The following is a 21,219-nucleotide window of genomic DNA, read 5'->3' as shown; positions in this document are numbered from 1 at the left end:
TTTTTTTACCTACATTAATATGACATCCTATAACAAGTATAATAATAATTCCTTCAAAATTTAAGATTCTTTAAAATACATTTTATTGAATTTATTATTATTCATCAAACTTTTCTTGAGATTAGGTTGGTTGCTATAGTAAGCAAAACACAATTTGCAAGCCAAATCCAACCATCCACCATTTTTTTTTGAAACTTTTTATTGTGCATTGAATGAAGGTTTATAGACAAGATCATCAGTTTTACATTCAACAAATCATACATACACTTTGTTTCATCTCAATGATTGCAATCCCCTCCATGCAACAATAGTTCTCCTGCTTCCTCCCTGTGGTTCCTGTTTCCATTCTACCCTCCTTCCCAGACCCTTTGATCTTGTTGTCCTTGTTAAGTGTCATGGAACAGATTCTGACTCATAGCAACCCTGTATAGGATTTCTGAGGCTTTAAATTGTCAAGGGAGCAGAAAACCTCATCTTTCTCCCACACAGCAGCTGGAGGGTTCGAACCACAGACCTTATGACTTGCAGTCCAGTGCTTATCATATGGAGCCACTGTGCTTACCTTGTCCCCAGGTATATGTTACCCTTTTGATCTCGAATGGTAGTAGGCATGCCTCACTAGTGTTGTCCCCCACCTATATACCTATCTACCACTTGGTAGAAAATTGGGCCACGGAGGCCTGCAGGGTGGCCAAGCCGAGGGTCATAGTCTCACGTTTCTCCAGTCTCTTTCTGACCAGTAAGCTTGGTGCTTTTTTAATAACTTTGAGTTTTGTTCCACACTGTCTCCCATTGTATCCAGAACCTTCCATTGTGAGCCTTTTCAGAGCAGTTGGTAGTGATAGTTTTTCTGGTCTCAGAACTACACACCACCCAGTTTTATAAATAAAGTTTCACTGGAACACACCACACCCACTGATGTATACTCTAGAGCTGCTTCCACCTAAAAAGGCAGAGTAGCTTAGCTGCAACAGAGATACTCCAGCCCCAAAGTGTAAAATGTTTACTACCTGGCCAGTTACAGAAAAAGTTTGCCGACCTGCTCTGGGCCAAACCAAGGTGAACCGGGTATCCTTCCCACTCTCATAGGAGCATACAGTCTAGTAAGAAACCACAAAACTGTGATTGCATACCAAACAATAATACTAACTAAGCAATAGTTCCAAGTCATGGTGACCTATGGGTTTCAAAGTAGAACTGTGCACTGTAGGATTTCCAGTGACAGTGAGTGACCTTTTGGAAGGAGATAGCCAGGTCTTTCTTCCAAGGCATCTCTGAGTGAATTTAAACAGCCAATCTTTTTTTTAGTTAACATCCAAGCACTTAACTGTTTGTGCCACTCAGGGAGTCCATATTGCAAAGTATTCCCTGTCTTCCAAAAAAGTCCTGTATTATGGGAAGCTGAAATCATACATTTCATATGTAATACAAATATAAATATAAGGTCATTCATTATCAATAGCCAATTATCCCTGACCTATAGGGTAATTGAGTCCTGGTATGGCACTGCAGGATATGTGCTGGACCTCAAGTTCAGTTTGAGCCTCAAGGTCAGCATGTCAAAAGCACTGTAAAGGGGTGGGAAACAGGTAGCCTTGTATAGGGCACAGAAGCAATACTTAAGCTTTGGCCCATGGACCACTGGCTTGTGGTCATAAATGTCTAGGAAAATGACAGAGAATGTGGGACGGAGAAGGCAGAGTGAACTGATCACAGCAGACGTTCAATGAGACTGACAGTCCAGGGCAGGGCCAGAGCAGGAATAGGAAGAGCAGGAGGCCCAGGGTCAGGTCTGAAAGTCCAGGAAAGCAGGGAACTGAGCCTTTTCGCCAGAAGCCCAAAGCCTTCCCTCTGCTGAGCTCCTAGTCCTCTTTAACAACCGCCCAAACACCGCCTCCTTCCTGAAGCCCTTCCCAGAGGTCCCACTGTGTGTTTCCACCTCCTCAGGGCTCATTCAAGGAGCTCTGGTAGTCTAGTGGTTACGAATCAGGCTACTAAACTCAAGGTGGGCAGTTTTAAACTACCATCCGTTCCGCAGGAGAAAGATGAGGCTTTCAGCTCCTATAAAGATTTATAGCTTCGGAAACCCTATATGGGGTCACTATGAGTCAGAACCGACTCCATAGTACTTAACAACAACAACAGGGTTCATTTGGATTCCTGGTGTGGTGCTGTAGGATAAGCACTGGACTGCTAACCACAATGTCAGAAGTTCAAACCTACCAATTGCTCCTCAGAGACCCTATATAGGGTCTGACACAACAGCACTTAACCACATCATCAGGGCTCATTCACCAGTGCCTTACTAGGACTCCAAGGGCAGGAACTGCTTTCTCACTGTGCTTGTAGTCCCTGGGCCTGGTACAAGTGAGCAATTCATGTTTGCTGAATAAATTACAGAAACCAAAGAGGAAGGGAAAGGCAGAGAATCCAGGTCTGTCTTGAGCATACACTCAGAAATCAAGTAACTTGGGTTCAAATCTGCTTACGAGCTGCATGGCCATAGACAGATTCGTTAATTTCTCCTAGATTGGTTTCTTCATCAAAAAAGAGAATAGTAGTCTGTTTTTCATATGATTCTTGTGAGGATAACTCAAGCCCCTTAGCATGGAATCTGACACATAATAAGTGCTTATTGTTGTTGTTGTTAGGTGTTGTCAAGTCAGTTCTGACTCATAACAACCCTATGTAAGGTTTCCAAGGAGCCACTGGTGGGTTTGAACTGCATACCTTGTGGTTTGCAATCCAGTGTTGACCATGCAGCACCACACCAGGAGTCCTGAAGGAGTATCAATTACAATCATAGTTAATATTCACCTAAAGAATCATAGTTGTGACGGTTGGAAACTGAAGGAGAAGTCTGTCGATTAGAAGGAGAGTTAGAGAGAAAATGCTAAGAAGCATTGGTTAATGCTTTGTACTTGTCCCAAGATAAATTAGTTCCATATATTTGCATCATAATGTTTTCCAACTGTACCTTTCAAGGTGTGTATCCAATTTCCCTATCAGGAGGAATGTATCATTACTCAGTTGAATCAACTGTGTGGGGTGAATCCAGCAAAGTAAAGCAGAACAAAGGTGTACACCTGAGAAAAAGAAGGTGATGGGAAAAGAACACACCAGGAGTATACTCTCCGACAAGGAGAACTCCTTATCCCTTGTGGGAATTATAATTAAAACCCTATGCAGCTGTGGCACTGAAAAGACTCTTTCTGGAAGCAGAGCTAGTCTAAATAAAGAACTAATTTTCACGCTAGCTGGGTGAAGGGTTTGTTTTATCATGTGTTGAAAGCCTGATGTAGACCTGCCCTCTTAGATACACTTAAATGAACCAGGTCTGAGCACATGTTTTTGAAACACCAAAAAAGGAGACAGAGCATACACACACAGTTGAAACTGAAAGACTCAAAAAACATTGATTCTGCTAGACTTTTCATTCTGGAAATACTTAAATAAATGAGCACTGCAATATTTCAGGAAGTGGAATTAAAAAGAAAATGATGGACAAAAACAAAATTATAAATGGTCAAATGAGGACACATATTGAGGGCAATTATTCGTATGTGCTTTTCCCTCCAATCTATCAAATATGATGTTTAACCACATTTATCTTCATTGTCCCCATAGGAAACAACTCATACAGCTAAATGAGCAACTGAAAGCAATGCATGAAATTCAAGATGTGAACAAGACAATAGTAAGGCTGGAGAATGAAGCGGACCTCTTACTTGAAGAGCTTCAGGAGAAAACAAATTTACACTCCACAGTCCATAATGCAAGTATTATTGGTAAGAGAGAAAATGCACTTCAACTGTCAGTTTCAACACAAAGTTTGATGAAATCTACAGTGTATTCCAAGGAGCCCTGGTGGCGTATTGGGTTACACATTGAGATGCTAAACCACAAAGTCAGCAGTTCTAATCCATCTGCCGCTCCAAGAGAGAAAGATGAGGCTTTCTGCTCCCGTAAAGATTACAACCTCAGAAGTCCTGTAGGGTCACTATGAATTAGAACTGACTCGAAGGCACGCAACCATAGCGTATTATTCCATTAGTAATCGTGAGCCACTCCATGCTTACCACCATAGTCCCTGAACACTTTAAAGGTAAAAACACACCCAATAAAGGTATGATCTGAACATGAATGCTTCAACTTTTTAAAACATTGCAAAGTCTGGATACTAGGCACTCAAAATTACACACAAAGCTAACAAGGTCTGATACTAGACAAATATTAAAAACTGAAAAGAGTCTTCTAATGTCAAGCCCTTCAAGGGGTCTTAAGTAATCAGCAACTCAGTAATTCTAATACAGATATAAAGAAATGAGAGCGATATCTTCTTATTCCTTCCTTGGTATTTGCAGCAACCATAAATGCAAAAGAATATGAGACAAGAAGGAAATAAACACAGTTCTCACAAGAACCTTGTAGGGACTAGAGTTATGAAACACAGTAGCAGAAGCCCTTTAATTCATATTGCATATCTAAACCAAATCAATTTTGACTCATTGAGACTCTATAGGGTTCAGTAGAACTGCTCCGCAGGATTCTCAAGGCTGTAAATCATTACAGGCTGCAACATCTTTCTCCTGAGGAGTGGTTGATGTGTTTGAACCACCAACCTTTCAGTTACCAACAAAATGTTTTAATCACTGTGACACCAGGTGCTTTTCGTATCGCATAGTTATTTAAAATGAGTGTGAGTCATACCAAAACCAAAAGGAGGAGCAATGAAATTTTAAAGCAAAACTTTGACTAGGGCATGTCCTAAAATGAGATCCCTGTTATATCTGGGAATGGACAATCTATTGCTACCAAAAGAGGCAGTGCTGAGTTTATTCTCACCTACCCAAACCAATTGAGAGGTAGAAAGAAAATACATGTGAAACCAATCTCTGGGCAAATCCTTGACTGTTTTTCCAAATCCCGTGTATATGTTTCTTTCTTCATCTAATCTTGAATTTCAAAGAGAAAACTCTGATGGAAAATTAGAACCCTAAAAAGGAGCCTAAACTTAGTGAAAAAAAACTTCAGGCAAAGATCTATTGATGATGTTCCATAAGTACCATGTAAAGAGTAAGAGAGAGGTATCCATAAGTGGTTAACATAGTTGGCTGCTAACCACAAGGATGGAGTTTTAATTCCCAAACAATGCTGCCAGACTAAAAGAGACAGCAATCCTACAGGACAAAGTAGAGCAGACCCATAGGGAACTCCAGGCTGTAAATCTTCAGGGAAGCAGTCTACTTCTGAAAATCAGTAGACGAAACCCCTGTATATTGCAGTAGTCTGCTCTCCAAGATGTTGGAGATGGCATAGAATTGGGCAGCCTTTTGTACCACTGAGCATGGAGTTGCTATGAATTGCAAAAAGTAAGGAATTTAATCTGATTCCTGATCTGGAAGAAGGTGCCCACGGAAAGAACTCAAAATCCATCAGAGGTCACCCCAAGCCAGGTAGAACGAAGTCAAGCTGCCTCCACACTCGTCCTCTCACATTTGCAATCTGATCACAGCAATGGGCCTTCCTCAGTGTCTGGCACTGCGCTGGTGAGTAGACACAAAGAGCTAATTACAGCAAGTTCTTGCCTGGAGTTATTCCAGTCTATTGTGGAAGACAGGCACTCAGGACCCCAAACGCCAGAAATGCTCGGTTAGGCTGTCTTCAGGCTGCCTCCATGACAGACTAACAGGAACTGTATGCTTCCTGCATTTATTAAGAAGGACTTAAGGGACCCATTAAAAATCCACAGTTGTCGAGTGGATTCTGACTGACGGCAATCTTACAGGACAAAATCGAGCAGACCCATCGAGAACCCCAGGCTATAAATCTTCAGGGAAGCAGACTGCCACGTCTTTCTCCCACGGAGTGGCTAGTGGGTTCAAACCACTGAACTTCTGGTTAGAAACCAAGTACCTTAATCATTGTACCACCAAGGGCTGCTTTGACTTCAAGGAGTAGCTAACAACTTAGATGGATTTCACAGCATAGAGGTAAATCTGCCAGGTCAATAAAGACAGGAAATCATTGCAAGCAATAGGAACCTGGGTTTTTTTCATGATATATATATGTATGAAAAGCAAGATGTACTCAAAGTTTACAAGAGAAGGTTTTGTTGTCTCATAACTAGATTATGGTTTAAGTGTTGTTGTTAAGTGCCGTTGAGTCAGTTCCTACCCATAGTGATCCTGTATAGGGTTTCTGAGGGGCGGCTGGTAAGCATGAACCATCGACTTTGCGGTTCAAACCAACCTTGCAGTCCAGTGCATTAACCCACAGCACCACACCAAGACTACATGGTTTATGTGGTGGTTGTTGTTGTTGAGTGCCTTCAAGTCGGTTCCAACCCATAGCGACCCTGTATAGGGTCTCCGAAGAGCGACTGGTAAGCTTGAACCACCAACCTTGCAGTTCAAATGGCTTTGAGTCTGGCTCATTAACCCACAGTGCCACACTGAAAATATGGTTCCAAAATATAAAGCTACTGTTTAAAAGTAAAATATACTATAATCTATGCTAAAACATGCCATCTTTCTTTCATGAATCTGTATTTTCATTAAAATATGGCAAGTACAGAGAAGTGCTTACAAATACAAATTCTAGAGTCAGCTACCTGAGTTCACACGCAGGCTTCATCTCCTATCATCAATGAGACCTCATCAGAGTGCCTTGCTTCATCAGAGTCTCTGTTCCCTTATTTCTGAAATGAGAATGTACATGCATAGCTCACAATGTTTTATGAAAATAAAGAGAAAATTGCTCGGGAGTTCAGAAACATTGAGAACACTCAACAACTGCTAACTATTGCCATCAGCCTCAGTATCTGGATCAGAAAACCGCAGACCAAAGGCCAAATCTGTCTGCAGCCTGTTTTTGTAAATAAGGTGTCCTTAGAACATAACCACACCTATTTATTAATTGGTTGTCTGTGGCTGCTGTCATTCTACGATGGCAGAGTTCAGTGACTGTAACAGCAACACTATGTCAGATGACAGCTAAAACAGGAAATATTGTCAACTTCTGCTGTGTAAAGTTGTTGTTAAGTGCCTTTGAGTCAGTCAGTGCCTACTCATAGCAACTCTGTATAGGGTTTTCAAAGAGCGGCCGGTAAGTTTGAACTGCAAAATTTGCAATTCAAATCCACCTTGCATTTGAGTGCTTATTCTCAGAGCCACAACAGGACTACTCTACATAGTGACTGTGTGCTGTGGAGTCGGTTCCGACTCATAGCGACCCTATACAGGGTTTCCAAGGCTGTAAATCCTTACAGGAGCAGAATGCCTCATCTTTCTCCCGTGGAACAGCTGGTAGTTTTGAACTGCTGACCTTGCGGTTGACAGCTCGATTTGTAAACACTACACTACCAATAGGTAAACGTAATCGATTTATCATTTTACCATCCATATGTTGTTGTGTGCTGCCGAGTTGGTTCTGAATCATAGCAAGCCTGTATAAGGTTTCTGAGAACAACTGATGGGTTTGAACTGCTGACCTTATGGTTAGCAGTCCAGTGCTTGTCCTACAGTGCTTGTCCTACATCAGCGCTCATTCATACGGTATTCATTAATGCCTTACATTTGTGAAACACCTTTAGAGGCATTTTCATGTTATCTCACTTCAAATTAAAGAACAAAAAACAGTTATCATGGAGTTGATTCTGACTCAGTTATTCCATGTGTGTCAGAGTAGAACTGCACTTTGTAGGATTTTAATAGCTGATTTTTCAGAATGAGATCACCAGGCTTTTCTTCCAGAGTATCTCTAAGTGAACTTGAACCTCCAGCCTTTTGGTTAACAATGGAGAAAGTTAACCACTTATATCACCCAGACTCATCACAAGTTATTATCACCAACTTAGAGATAAGAAAAGAAAATTTAATTGATCAACTACTTTGTTCAAGGACCTACCCAGTTAGTAAGAGGTGAAGCCAGTACTCAAACCCATGTCATGTTCTCTATATATACACCTGTCCTCTGGTACAACACTGTGGGATAAAGCCCTGAACCACAACGTCTGTTTGAAACACAAGGTTGGCAGTTGAAACTCACCAGTCTCTCCTTAGAGAGACTGACTCAACAGCACTTAACAGCACTTAACAGCAACTATTACGCTAAGTCAAATCCTTTTGCTGTAGGACTGGTAACCATAAGTCGACAGTTCAAACCCACCAGCAGCCTTCAGAAACCCTATACTGGGTCTCTATGAATCAGAACCAACTTGACGGCACACGGTAACAACAATCCTTCTCCTTAAATACAAAATCAAAGAGGGAGATGTTGAATCTTTGTATTGATAGTTGAGACCAAGACAGTAACCAAGTTGTGGAATGAGTTTTTTGATAGTCAACTTACAATTCCATTTGTTTTCAAAAAATTAATCTAACTTGAATTTGCATTGATGTAGATTCCTCAAAGAACATCAAGAAGTATTATCAGATGTCATCATCTGCTGAAAAGGAAACGAATGATACTTCATCTGTCATAAATAATTCTGAAAGCATCAGAAATGACTTACTTGCCATCTTAGAGACAGTAACCTCAACAGGAAACAGGTCTTTGGAAAAATTAAAGCAAATTAAGATACCAGATATCCAAACATTGAATGAAAAGGTAATGGTGATAGTATGTTAACGTATTGGTGATTTCTAGTTGCTTTACAGATTTTTTCAATTGTGTTTCTCATCTTACATTTTATTTTTGCTTTAAAATTCTTTCTTGAGTCAGAATCAAAAGGTAAAGATTGTGGCTTAATTGTTTTGTGTGATTATTTCCACAGTGGTATAGATTATGGACTTTATCCCTCTTGCCTCAGTATAAGTAAAAGGTCATTTCTGTCTTAAAAAAATAAATAAATAAACAAGAGAACCCTAAAACTATAGTTATTCCTCCCCAAATTACAAGTATAAAAATTACGTTGATTGATACAATACTAAGAAAGTATAAAAATGGCATTGATGGAAACAATATTTGTTATTACGATTGTATCAGCCAACGTCATTTTAATACTTGTAATTTGGGTTTGGGGGATAGCCAATTTTTTAGAGTTCCCTTGCTTATTTTATTTTTTAAAACAGAAATGTCCTTTCTGTTTACTTATGCAAGAGGAGCAAATACTAATAAGACAATACTAATATGGAGGGTCAGAGAAAAAGAGGAAGACCCCCAACGAGATGGACTGGCCAAGTGGCAGCATGAATGGACTCAAGCATGGCAACAGTAGTGAGGTTGGCCCAGGATCGGGCAGTGTTTCCTTTTGCTGTGCATAAAGGCACTATGGGTCAGTACCGACTCGATGGCACCTAACAACAACTGTAACATATATGACCACTCATCTGTTAGTCTGTCATACTGTAACATATATGACCACTCATCTGTTAGTCTGTCCTACTGTGGTGATTTGCAAGTCACTGTGATGCTAGAAGCTATGCCACAAGTGTTTCAAATACCAGTAGTTTTCAGAGGAACTTCCAGACTAGGAAGAAGGAACAGGAGGCCCACTTCTGAAGAACTAGCCACTGAAATTGGAGTACAGTGGTGCCACAGGATAAGCATTGGACTCTGAACCACAAAGTTGATGGTTCGAGCCCACCAGTAGCTCCTCAGGAGACCGACAAGGCTTTCAGATCCTGCAAAGATTTTTTTTTTTAAGCCTCAGAAACCCTATATGGGGTTTACTATGAGTTGGAACAAACTCAACGGCACTTAACAACAACAGTAACAGCCACTGAAAACCTTTTGGATAGCAGAAGAACGTTGTTTGATACAGTGTCAGCAGATCAGCCCCTCAAGTTGGAAGGCTCTCAAAATGCAATTCTGAAAGAGCTGCCTCCTCAATTTAGAGTCAGCCTTAACGATGTATACGGATTAAAGCTTTTAGAACCTTTATTTGCATATGGAGCCCAACTCAAAATAAGAATACACAGCTTCAAACATCCATTAATAATTGAAATGTGGAATGTATAAAGTATGAATCTTGGGAAATCAAAGTAAAAAAATGAAATGGACTTCATAAAGATGGATTAGCTCCTAAGCATTAGTGAGTTAAATAAATTTGTGTTAGCCATTTTGAATCTGGAAATGGTTTAGGATGTCAGGAATAACAAATTCAAGAGGAATGTTGCTGTACTCATCATCAAAAAGAATATTTCAAGATCTAATTTGAAGAACAGTGTTGGCTGTGATCAGATATTTATATGCCTACAAGGGAGACCAATTAATACCACTATTATTCGATTTTATGCACCAACTACCAAAATCAATGATGAAGAAATTGGAGAATTCTACCAACTTCTTCAGTCTGAAATTGATCAAACATGAAATCAAGACGCATTGATAATCACTTGGGATTGGAATGTAAAAGTTGGAAACAAAGAGGAAGGACTAGTAGTTAGAAAATATGACTTTGGTGATAGATATGATACTAGTGGTTGTGGTGGTTATGTGCCGTGAAGTCAGTTCTGACTCATAGCGACCCTGTATAGGGTTTCAGGGGCTGTAAATCTTTAAAAGAGCAGAAAGTCTCATTTTTCTCCAGCAGGACCACTGGTAGTTTTGAACTGCTGATCATGACATTAGCAACCCAACTCATAACCACTATGCTACCAGAGCTCCTTATGATACTGGAGATCCTGTGATATAATTTTGCAAGACAAATGACTTATTCATTGGAAATATCTTTTTTCAACAACATAAACAGTGACTATAAAGGTGAACCTCACCAGATGAAATACAAAGGAATCAAGCTGATTACACTTGTGGAAAGACACAAAGGGGAAGTTAATACCATCAGCCAAAACAAGAACAGGACCCACCAGTGGAACAGACCTCCAACTGGTCATATCCAAGTTTTAGGTTGAAGCTGACAAAAATCAAAACAAATTCACAAAAGTCAAAATACAATCTTGAGTATATCCCATCTGATGCATTAGACACAAATGACCAAAAACCAAAGGAATGGAGGGATGACATCAAGAACATCATGCATGAAGAGAGTAAAAGGTAATTAAAAAGACAGGAGAGAAAGAAAAGACTGAAATGGATGTCAGAGAAGACTCTGAAACATGCTTTTGAATGTAGAGTAGCTAACACCAATGGAAAAAATTATGAAATCAAGGAGTTGAACAGAAAATTTCAAAAGACATCTCAAGAAGACAAGTTGAAGTATTGTATTGAAAATGTGCTAAGACCTGGAGTTAGAAAGCCAGCAGGGAAGAAGAAGCTCAGCATTTCTCAGGCTGATAGAACTGAAGAAAACATTCAAGCCTCAGGATACAATATTGAAGAATTCTATAGGCAATGCAGGAAGCATCAAAAGAAGATGAGAGAAATACTTAGAGTCACTGTACCAAAAATAGCTAGATGACATTCAACCATTTCAGGTGGTAACATACGATCAAATAAAAATGGTATTGAAGGAAGAAGTCCAAACTTCACTGAAAGTTAGCCAAAAGCAAGGCTCCAAGAATTGATGGAATACCACCTGAAATGTTTCATTAACCTGAGGCAGCACTAGAAGCACTCATTCATCTATGCCAATAAATTTGGAAGGCACCTACCTGGCCAACTAAGGAGCTCTGGTAGCGTAGTGGTTACGAATCGGGCTGCGAACCTTAAGGTCAGCGGTTCGAAACTACCAGCTGCTCCGCGGGAGAAAGATGAGGCTTTCTACTCCCGTAAAGATTTACACCCTCGGAAACCCTGTACAGGGTCGCTATGGGTTGGAATCGACTCGACGGCACTTAACAACAACACCTGGCCAACTGACTAGAAGAGATCTATATCTGTGCCGATCCAAAGAATACGGACTCAGTGGAATGCTATAGATCATTAACATCACATGCTAGTAAAATTTTGCTGGAGATATTTAAAAAATAATTGCTGCATAACATTGACACGGAGCTGCCAGGAACTCAAACTGAATTCAGACGAGTGTGTGGAACAAAGAACATCATTACTGACCTCAGATGAATCTTGGCTGAAAGCAAAGAACACCAGAAAGATGTTTAAGAATCTTGGCTGAAACCAGAGAATACCAGAAAGATGTTTACTTGTGCTTTGTTGACTGTGAAAGGCATTCCACTGTAGATCATAACAAACTATGGATAACATTGCAACGAGTGGAATTTCCAGAACACTTCACTGTTGTTCAAACAGAACAAGGGGATACTGAAAGGTTGACAATCAGGAATGGTGTTCATCAGTGTTGTGTTTGCTCACCATACTTATTCAGTCTGTGTGAGCAAATAACCTGAGAAATTGGACAATGTAAAGAAGAAAAGAGACATCAGCACTGAAGGAAGGCTCATTAACAATTTGTGATATGCAGATGACACAACCTTGCTTGCTGAAAGCAAAGAGGACTTGAAGTCCTTACTGATGACTATAAAAGACTTCAGCATGGATTACAACTCAGTGTAAAGAAACAAAAATTCTAACAAGACCAATAGACAAATTATGATAAACAGAGACAAGACTGAATTTGTCAAGGATTTCATTTGGCTAAGACCCACAACCAATGCTCAAGAAAGTCATGGTCAAGAAATCAAATGAGATATTACATTGGGCAAAGATGCTGCGAAAGACATTTTAAAGGTGTTAAAGAACAAAGAAGTCACTTTGAGGACGGAGGTGCACCTGACCCAAGCCATGCTCTTTTCAGTCACCTTATATGAATGTGAAAAATGAAAAATAAATAAGAAAGATCATAGAATTTATGCATTTGAATTATGGTGTTGGTGAAGAATATTGAAAGTACCATGGGCTTCTCTGTGTTAGGAGAAGTACAACCAATATGCTCCTGAGAAGTGAGGATGGCCAGACTTTGTCTCATGCATTTTGGACATGTAATCAGGAGGGACCAGTCTCTGGAAAAGGACATCATGCTTGGTGAAGTAGAGTGTCCATGAAAGAAGGAGGCCCACAAGGAGATGGACTGACACAGTGGTTGCAACAATGGTTTCAAACATAACAATAATTGTGAGGATGGGGCAGGACCAGGCAGTGTTTCATTCTATTGTACATCGGGTAGCTATGAATCAGAATGGACTCGACAGAACCTATGAACAACAACAATAGCAAATAGTTTAGCTATTTATTACGTTATCTAGGAGAGATTTCATGGGTCACCTCCATGTGCCAAGCATAAACAACTATTGAAAAAACACTTAAGAGAAAGCAGTGCCTTACCTCAATGACCTAGATGGGAAAACTCACATGTAGAAGCTCATGTCATGATATATAAGTGCACATATATAAGAGATATATGCTGTTGTTATAAGAATATATTTAAATGCTACACATAATAGATTTAGTCTAAAACTATAGCATATGCCATTGTTATGAAGAATGTGCAATGCTACCTTTGAGACAAATATGTTCACTCATTATGTGTTATATTGTGGCAGAAAAGAACTCTGAGAACACGTTGCTCTTTAACATACATATTTTCTTCTGGAAGGTGTGTGGAGAGCCGGGGCACCTTCCCTGTGAGCTAGCTCCCTGTGGTGGTGCTCTCTGCAAGGACTCTGAAGGGCACAGACAATGTGGTGGCCCCAGCTGCCTTGGCTCCCTGACCCTCTCTTGGAATGCCCTCCAGAAAGCCCAGGAAACAGAAACCGAGATTCATAATTTGGACAGCCAGCTTCAAGGGTTGAAGGACCAGGTAAATAATATCTTTTCTTGTTTTATTTCTAAAGTCATAGCAAGAAAGGAGAAAACCTGTTTGAATTTTTTAAAGATTATCCTTTATGCACAACAATGTTCATCGCAGCACCATTCACAATAGCAAAAAGATAGAGACAGGGTAAGTGCCTATCAATGGAAAAGTGATTAAACAAACTTTGGTATATACACACAGCGGAACACTATGCAAAGCTGAAGAATAATGGTGTATCTGTGAAACACTTCACAACATACATAAACCTAGAGAAATTATGCTGAGTGAAATTAATCAATCACAAAAGGACAGATATTGTATGAGACCACTATTCTAAAATCTCAAGGAAAGGTTTTCATAATAAAAGAAATATTCTTTGATGATTACCAGGGGTGGGAGGGAATGGAGAGTAACTCACTAACTAGAGGGTGTTGTTGTTAAGTGTCGTCAAGTCAGTCCTGACTAATAGCAACCCTATGTAGGGTTTCCATGGAGCAGCTGATGGATTTGAACCATCAATCTTGTGATTAGCAGTTAAGGGCTGATTCTACAGTGCCACACCAGGACTCCATGTCAACTGGGTGATAAGAAGGGCAATATAGAAGAAGAGGGAGGTTGGCAAAAGAATAATGAAGATAGGTAAAGACATAAGGAGTTATGCATGGGCTAAAGGGAATACAAGTAAATAGTGATGTAGACACAACCTTGGAACAACGTTTTGCAATTAAATACATGAACAGAGAGACAGGCTGAATGGGTATGGGAAGAAAAGTGGGATTTTATATATATATATATATAGCGCTGTAGGAAAAACACTGGACTGCAACGTCAATTTGAAGTGCAAGGTCAGTGGTTAAAACTCACCAGCTACTCCTTGGAAATCCTTTACAAGGTAGCTATGAGTTGGAACCCACTTGAAGGCACTTTTCCCACAAATATATGAGTTTGAAAGAGGGAAAAAAAATAGATTGCCCTTTAACTTCCAAGTGAAATAGGATAGATCTTTAGATTGCATGTTTGGTCAATATCAGACTGAAGAAGTTGGTAGAATTCTTCTATTTCATCATCACTTTAGTGGTTGATGCATAAATTTGAATAATAGTGGCATTAATTAGTCTTCCTTTGTAGGCATATGGATACTATCCTGTCACAAACAGCACCGTAGTTCATTATAGATCTTGAGATACTCTTTTTGATAATGAATGTGATTTTTCATTCTTGGCATAGTAAACGATTTGATTGTCTGATTCAAAATGACCAGTACCAGTCCATTTTAGTTCACTAATGCCTAGGATATAGATCATTATGTGTTCCATTTCATTACTGATAACTTTAATTTCCTCGATTTATATTTCATACATTCCACGTTCTAATTATTAATGGATGTTTGTAGCTGTTTCATTGTGCCCCATGAGCAAATAAAGGTCCTGAAAGTTTGGGTCCTTCCATGCCATTAAGGTCAACTTGTACTTTGAGGAGGCAGCTCTTCCCCAGTTGTGTTTTTAGTGTCTTCCAACCTGAGGGGCTCATCTTCAGGCATTTATTGAGACCTTGTTCCATTGCTACTCATAAGGTCTTCAGTGGCTAGCCCTTTAGACATGGTTTTCCTGTCCTTCTTCCTAGTCTGTCTTAGTCTGGAAGTTCTACCGAAAACTGTCCACTATGTGTAACCCTGATGGTATTTAAGATATTTGTGGAATATCTTCCAGTATCATAGCAACACACAAACCACCACAATATGACAGACAGATGAGTGATGGACAATTTGTATTTACATACAATTCTATTACTACATAGTTTTTCATTATATGTGATCCTTGATCAATTTAACAGAATTCAATGAGTATCTATTATGTGCCCAGCATTGATCTAAATATTGGAAATATTACAGTGAATATCCCACTGCCATTGAGTTCATTCCAACTCTTAGGGACCCTCTAGGAAAGAGGAGAACTGCCCCATAGGGTTTCCAAAGCTGTAATCTTTACAAAAGCAGTTGGCACGTCTTTCTCCCTCAGAGCAGTGTGTGGGTTCCAATGCCTGATCTTTTGATCAGCAACTGAGTGCTTAACCACTGAGCCATCATTGCTCCTAGCATTCATTGTTCTACTGCCATCCAGTCGATTCCACTCCTAAAGGTTTAAGAGCAGACAGCTTCATCTTTCTCTCACAGAGCAGCGAGTAGGTTTGAACCACTGACCTTTCAGTTAGCCACCCAGTGCTTAACCCACTGTGCCACCAGGCTTCCTTGTAGCTGTGAACATTACAGATGCAAATCGTTATCTTATATACTGGCAGTTAAATTTTAAACTTACTATATTGCCTTGTCTCAAAAAATAGATATTCCCATGCTGTTTAGCCCTGATTGCCACGATATTTAGCTTTCAGTTTTAAAAAATGATGTACATGTTAACAGAACCTGGTTTAATCGGCACATAAATGGAGAGCTGGAAAATGATGGAAGGGAAGTTGTCATGTTGATAAACACGTGTACTATTTCTCTCTTGATTAGGAGGGGAAGAATGCCAAAAAAGACTGTGAGACTTCTCAGCCGTCAGTTATGACAGAGGGTGGATTGCAGAGACATACTTTAAGAGTGAAGTAATTTAGCAGTCTCTTTTTTTCTGAATATGGCCTCGACGAATCTACACTGACATCTCAGCCATTATCATTTGGTACTTTCCAGTCTAGAGCATTTATTTCTGGAATTCTCATTTTACTGCTCACCATTTTTACAAGACTATCCATTTTAAAGTTAAGAAAGTTCTAGAAAAGAAAGGTCAACAAGGTTGCACAATTTGAAGAACGTAATCAGTGTCACTGAATTGCACATGTAGAAATTGTCGAATTGGTGTGTGTATGAGTATATTCGCAACAATAACAAAAATAAAATAAATTATATTTTAAAAATTCAGAGAATTAATATATTTTTAGTCATGTAAAGATTTCTTTTTAGTTTCATCACTTGCCAAGAACTAGAATTAAATACTTTTTCACAAATCCTATATGGCAAAAATTGACCAGGCTCCTTTTATAGGAAAAGGCAGGCAAGTTTTTTAGCCTAATTATTTTTATCCTAATTAGCCCTACTACTGTCACAATTAATTTATTCAATTAAGCTCAGCTTGTTGCCTATCTTGTCCTATTTGTGTTGTTGTTGTTTTTTATCCTCCTTCTCTCTCTATTTTGGTGGAGTCCAAGAAAGGTCCATGACCTTTCTCAAATCACACAATTAAGAATTTGCACTGCCAACTTGCAAGGCTTTTAGTCCTATCTTTCCTCTTCCAAGTGCCTGAAGTGTTTGCATGTCATCTTTGCAGCCCACTCTCAGTTCAAACTCATTTATTATAAGGTGGAATGCTTTCTTGTTAGCTTTCAAAGACAGCACATTACTTGAATTTGAGGAATGTCTAAAAGAATAAATGTAGTAACTTATATAAAAGAAAATGCTCTCAACCTCTTAAACATGATGATGATTGTAGGTAAGTAGTCCTATGTAATTTCTGTAGAAATGCAGAAGTCTCATTAAAACAGAATTTGTGTTTCAGATTTGTGTGATGCTAAGTCATTAATGCCCAGTCAATATTGTCTTCAAATATTACTTTTGATCATGAACAGTGTTCTATGCAATTAATTCATATTATTATGAAAACAGATATTAGCCACCTAGCCATGAGTACTTTCCAATGAATCTAGAGTTTATTGATCTGTTCTAATTAGTTTCTAGTGATAATTATATTTGGTTTCACTAAATAACTGAACTCACAAAATAAGCCTAATCAGTGTGTTCTTTCCTCATTGTTGTTGGTTTGTTTCTTCCAGATCAAAAATTTAAGTAAACTGGCAGAAATTTCCACAGCCGTTGCCTTACAGGTCACCGAAAAACTGGAGAATATAAAAAATCAAAGTGAATCTGAGAAAGACAAAATCACTCTTTTAATCAAAAAAGTGAAAAGCTTTTTATTAGGTAATTGTTTTTAATATTAGGACTGATTTTTTCTTCTTTTCTCTCTATACTCAAATGTCATAAACAGTTCTAAGGTACATAGTTGAAAATGACATGCCTAAATCAGAAACTATTTATGCCTTGGTTTTAAATTTATTAATGACAATAATCCTAAAATAAGAATGCTATGCTAAAAAGTATGATTTTCTGAATATGATTAATTTACTAATAAATCATAGAATTTCATTTAAAATCCAAACAAATGAACTTGGTGTTTACATTATTTTTTGTTGCTGTTAAAAACGAAAAGTCCAAGACCATGACTTTATCATTTTTCCTAACATCAAGATGCTGCCATTTTTCTGTTGACAGAATTATATATCAAGATTTGCCAAACTCTGGCTAGCACAAGGGGCCTTCAAAAAATCTGTAGAAAAAATTACATTAAAAGATAATGGAATGTGTCCATGGACTTTTTGAAGCCCCTCATATTTGACATATCATGGAAAACAGAAGATGAACACTTATGTTCCAGCCTCTAAAAAGTTGATAATTAACTATTGTCCTTAAGTGCCTTCAAGTCAGTTCCCACCTATAGCCACCCTACATAGGGTTTCCAAGGAACGGCTGATGGGTTTGAACTGCCGACCTTGTGGTTAGCAGTTCAGTAATAGCTTATCCTATTACTGATTATTATTGACTATTTTCTAATCCTCTTGCTGGCCTTCTATGCCTGACCAAAAGAAGTCATCTGATGCATTATTCATTGTGTCTTATTTTGGAAGAAGTTTGTTTTAAACACTGATAACTATTAACAATAAATACTGTAGCTAGAGATGGAGTTGAAAATACTCTGCAGATAATGTAGCTTGGCTACCACATGATATGGAAACAAATCCTAAGAGGCTTGCTTTTCCATAGCCATTTTCCAAACTCTAAATCTAACACTCCTCACTTGACTTCACTGACAATCGGTACATCCATTAGAAGTTCTGCACTCACTTCATCTAGCTGACCTAGAGTTTGTTGTGGTTATTATTTATAAGATATGATGCTTGGCCAAATGATATGACTACCTAAAACTCATTTTCTTATTTAAGAGGAAAACGTGCCACCAGAGGACATTGAGAAAGTTGTGAAGCGTGTACTTGATATCCACCTATTAATAACATCACACAATCTAACCCAGGAGCTTGTGCGACTCTGTGAGGACTACAGCAAAGACGAAAACAAGCTAAATAAAACAGCAGGTAGAACTCAGAAGCTTTCAGTAAAGGCAAAAGCAGCTGAGTAAGTACAGCATTAATATTCACATTCTTCTCTAATAGATCATCTGCTAAAAGGTCATCTGAAAAAATATTTGCCTAGGGAGCCATACCATTCAAATGAAGTTACTCTCCAGGATCTAGGTTGCCATATTGGCTAAACTCTCTTTGGAGGTACCTGGGAAAAGTGGACAATTGAAGGCATTGTGGAGAGATACTTGCTTCCTGTTTTGCTTAGACTCTAAATGCCTTTCCACTGGTCTGTTAACTCTTTATCCCAACACATGCCAGATACTAGTTATATGCCAGTAGCTGAACAGGAGAGGAGTATCAGTGAGTTTTTCCTTCTACTCTACCTTTTTAGGGGGAGGGTTACTTTCTAAGTTTGCTGTAAAAAGCAGTGTTTTGGAAATCAAAAGAAGAAAAAGAATACAGTGAGAAGGATATGGTGGTGGAAAATGAACACTTGTGTTCCAGGAATAACACAGAAGCAAAAAAAAAATAGGGAAGCAGAGGCATTGTAAGTAAAGAGAATTCTTGGACTGCCACTCTACACATGAGGGAAAAAGTTAGAGATAGGGAAAGATGTTATCCCTGGGAAGAGAGTATGATTTGGGTGGGAAAATGATTTTTTGCAATTTAGTTCATTGTAGTTGAGGCTATAGTGTAGTGGTTATGAATCAGGCTGCTAACCTCAGGGTCAGCCGTTTGAAACTACCAGCTGTTCTGCGAGAGAAAATGAGGCTTTCTGCTCTCATAAAGATTTACAGCCTCGGAAACCCTGTGCAGGGTCGCTGTGAGTCAGAATCGACTCCACGGCACATAACAATAACAACAACAACAATTCTGGGCAAAAGCATTTCAAATTATGCCTTTGCAGAGGTCTGTTGATTTTTCACTCTCTGGGTACATTTCTTCCAAAGGTGGTTTTAAGTCCATAGACCTAGTATCTGGTGAATGTTGACCAAAGGTGAGCTCGTTTCTGTCAAATAGACTGTATCACTTCAAATGCTTGTGATTTTAACCTGTGGCTGGGCCCCTGAGCAGCTGGAATGTCAGTGAAGCTTAAAGAAACCTGAATAAACACATCCCGAAAGCACAGGACCTTTTAGCTCTCTCTTTGCTCCGTATGGAGCCTCTTGACTCTCCCACCCGCTCTCTGTTAAAGATTTGGAGAGTGGTTTCAATTCCGGGAAATTTAGAAAACTGAGACTGGCTGAAGACCTTTTTTCCATCTTCAAAGATTGACAGTTATATCCCCCAAACCTCTCTTCATGTGACAAATTAAGAAGAAACAACACTTGTGTCCTTAATTTCCATAGTTATCCAAATCTGTATTCACTAGATGTGATATAGATGTGTATTTTTATTCGCATTTAGATACACCTATTTCTCAAAATGAACACTTCAGCACCTTGCCTTGCTTGAGGGTAATTTTAATTTGCTTGATACATAATTCAGTCAGGCTTTTGTTTCATTCTTGAGCTGAATGAACTCTCAAGGTGAAATAAATGAATAATTTTATATTTATCTAATCTGACATGCTAATATCTTTAGGAATGCAGCAAATACACTATTAAATCTTGACAAAATGTTGAATACGTTGCAACAAGTTCAAATCATTCAAGGACGGGCAAATTCTACCATCACCCAGCTGACCACTGAGATAACACAAATGGAAAAGAACGTACTGCAGGTATTGCTCTCTCTTCTTTGAACTATCCCAAGTTAGATTTTGAGAGTGGAAACAATACAGTCATTTTTATATCTGCCAGTGACATTGCTAACCTGTCTGATGGGATAATTGTGAGGATGAAATAAGGTTATGGAGATATTGTTCATTGACTTAGTATTTTGAAGAGCCTTTCCAACATCATTTCATTTAATTGTCTAACAGTCTTAGGGGATAGAGCAGGTGTCTGTAGATGAGGTAGTCTGTAGATGTTGAAACTAAGAGACTCTAGGGAAGTTCAATGACTTGCCCAAGGCCACAGAGCTAAGGAATGGTAGATTTGAGACCAAAGTTCATCCTAGTTTCCTAGCATTGCCATAATAAATTACCACAAACATGGCAGTTTAAGACCACATTTATTTTCTCACAGTTGTAGGGACTACAAGTCTAAAATCAAGCTGTTGGAAGAGCCATGCTCTCTCTGAAGGATAGAGACAAAAATCCCTCTGCGTCTTCCAGGTTGTGGCGGCACCAGGTTTTCCTTGGCTTGTGATAGTGTAACTCTAATCCCTGCCTCTCTCTTCACATGGCCTTCTCCTCTGTTTCTCTGGGTCTCTGTGTATTCTCCTTTCTCTTATAAAGACACCAATCATTGGATTTAGGGTCCACTAATCCAGTATGA

The 21,219-nt window shown here is 39.0% G+C and overlaps 1 protein-coding gene across 1 annotated transcript in view; it reads left to right on the top strand.

Moving 5' to 3' along the window:
* Positions 1–21,219, top strand: part of LAMB4 (laminin, beta 4) — a 108,922-nt gene that overhangs the window by 76,720 nt on the left and 10,983 nt on the right. The window contains exons 25-30 of the mRNA XM_006859276.1: positions 3,628–3,788; positions 8,405–8,610; positions 13,457–13,660; positions 17,477–17,621; positions 18,701–18,890; positions 20,423–20,561. Of these exons, the coding sequence (XP_006859338.1) occupies positions 3,628–3,788; positions 8,405–8,610; positions 13,457–13,660; positions 17,477–17,621; positions 18,701–18,890; positions 20,423–20,561 (1,045 nt within the window). The remainder of the gene's footprint in view (positions 1–3,627; positions 3,789–8,404; positions 8,611–13,456; positions 13,661–17,476; positions 17,622–18,700; positions 18,891–20,422; positions 20,562–21,219) is intronic.

The sequence above is a fragment of the Chrysochloris asiatica genome, unplaced genomic scaffold (genome assembly GCF_000296735.1).
Source record: "Chrysochloris asiatica unplaced genomic scaffold, ChrAsi1.0 scaffold00032, whole genome shotgun sequence".
NCBI classification, from domain to species: Eukaryota; Metazoa; Chordata; class Mammalia; order Afrosoricida; family Chrysochloridae; genus Chrysochloris; species Chrysochloris asiatica.
The sequence above is the reverse complement of the archived record's forward strand: the minus strand, read 5'-3'. Positions and strand labels throughout refer to the sequence as shown.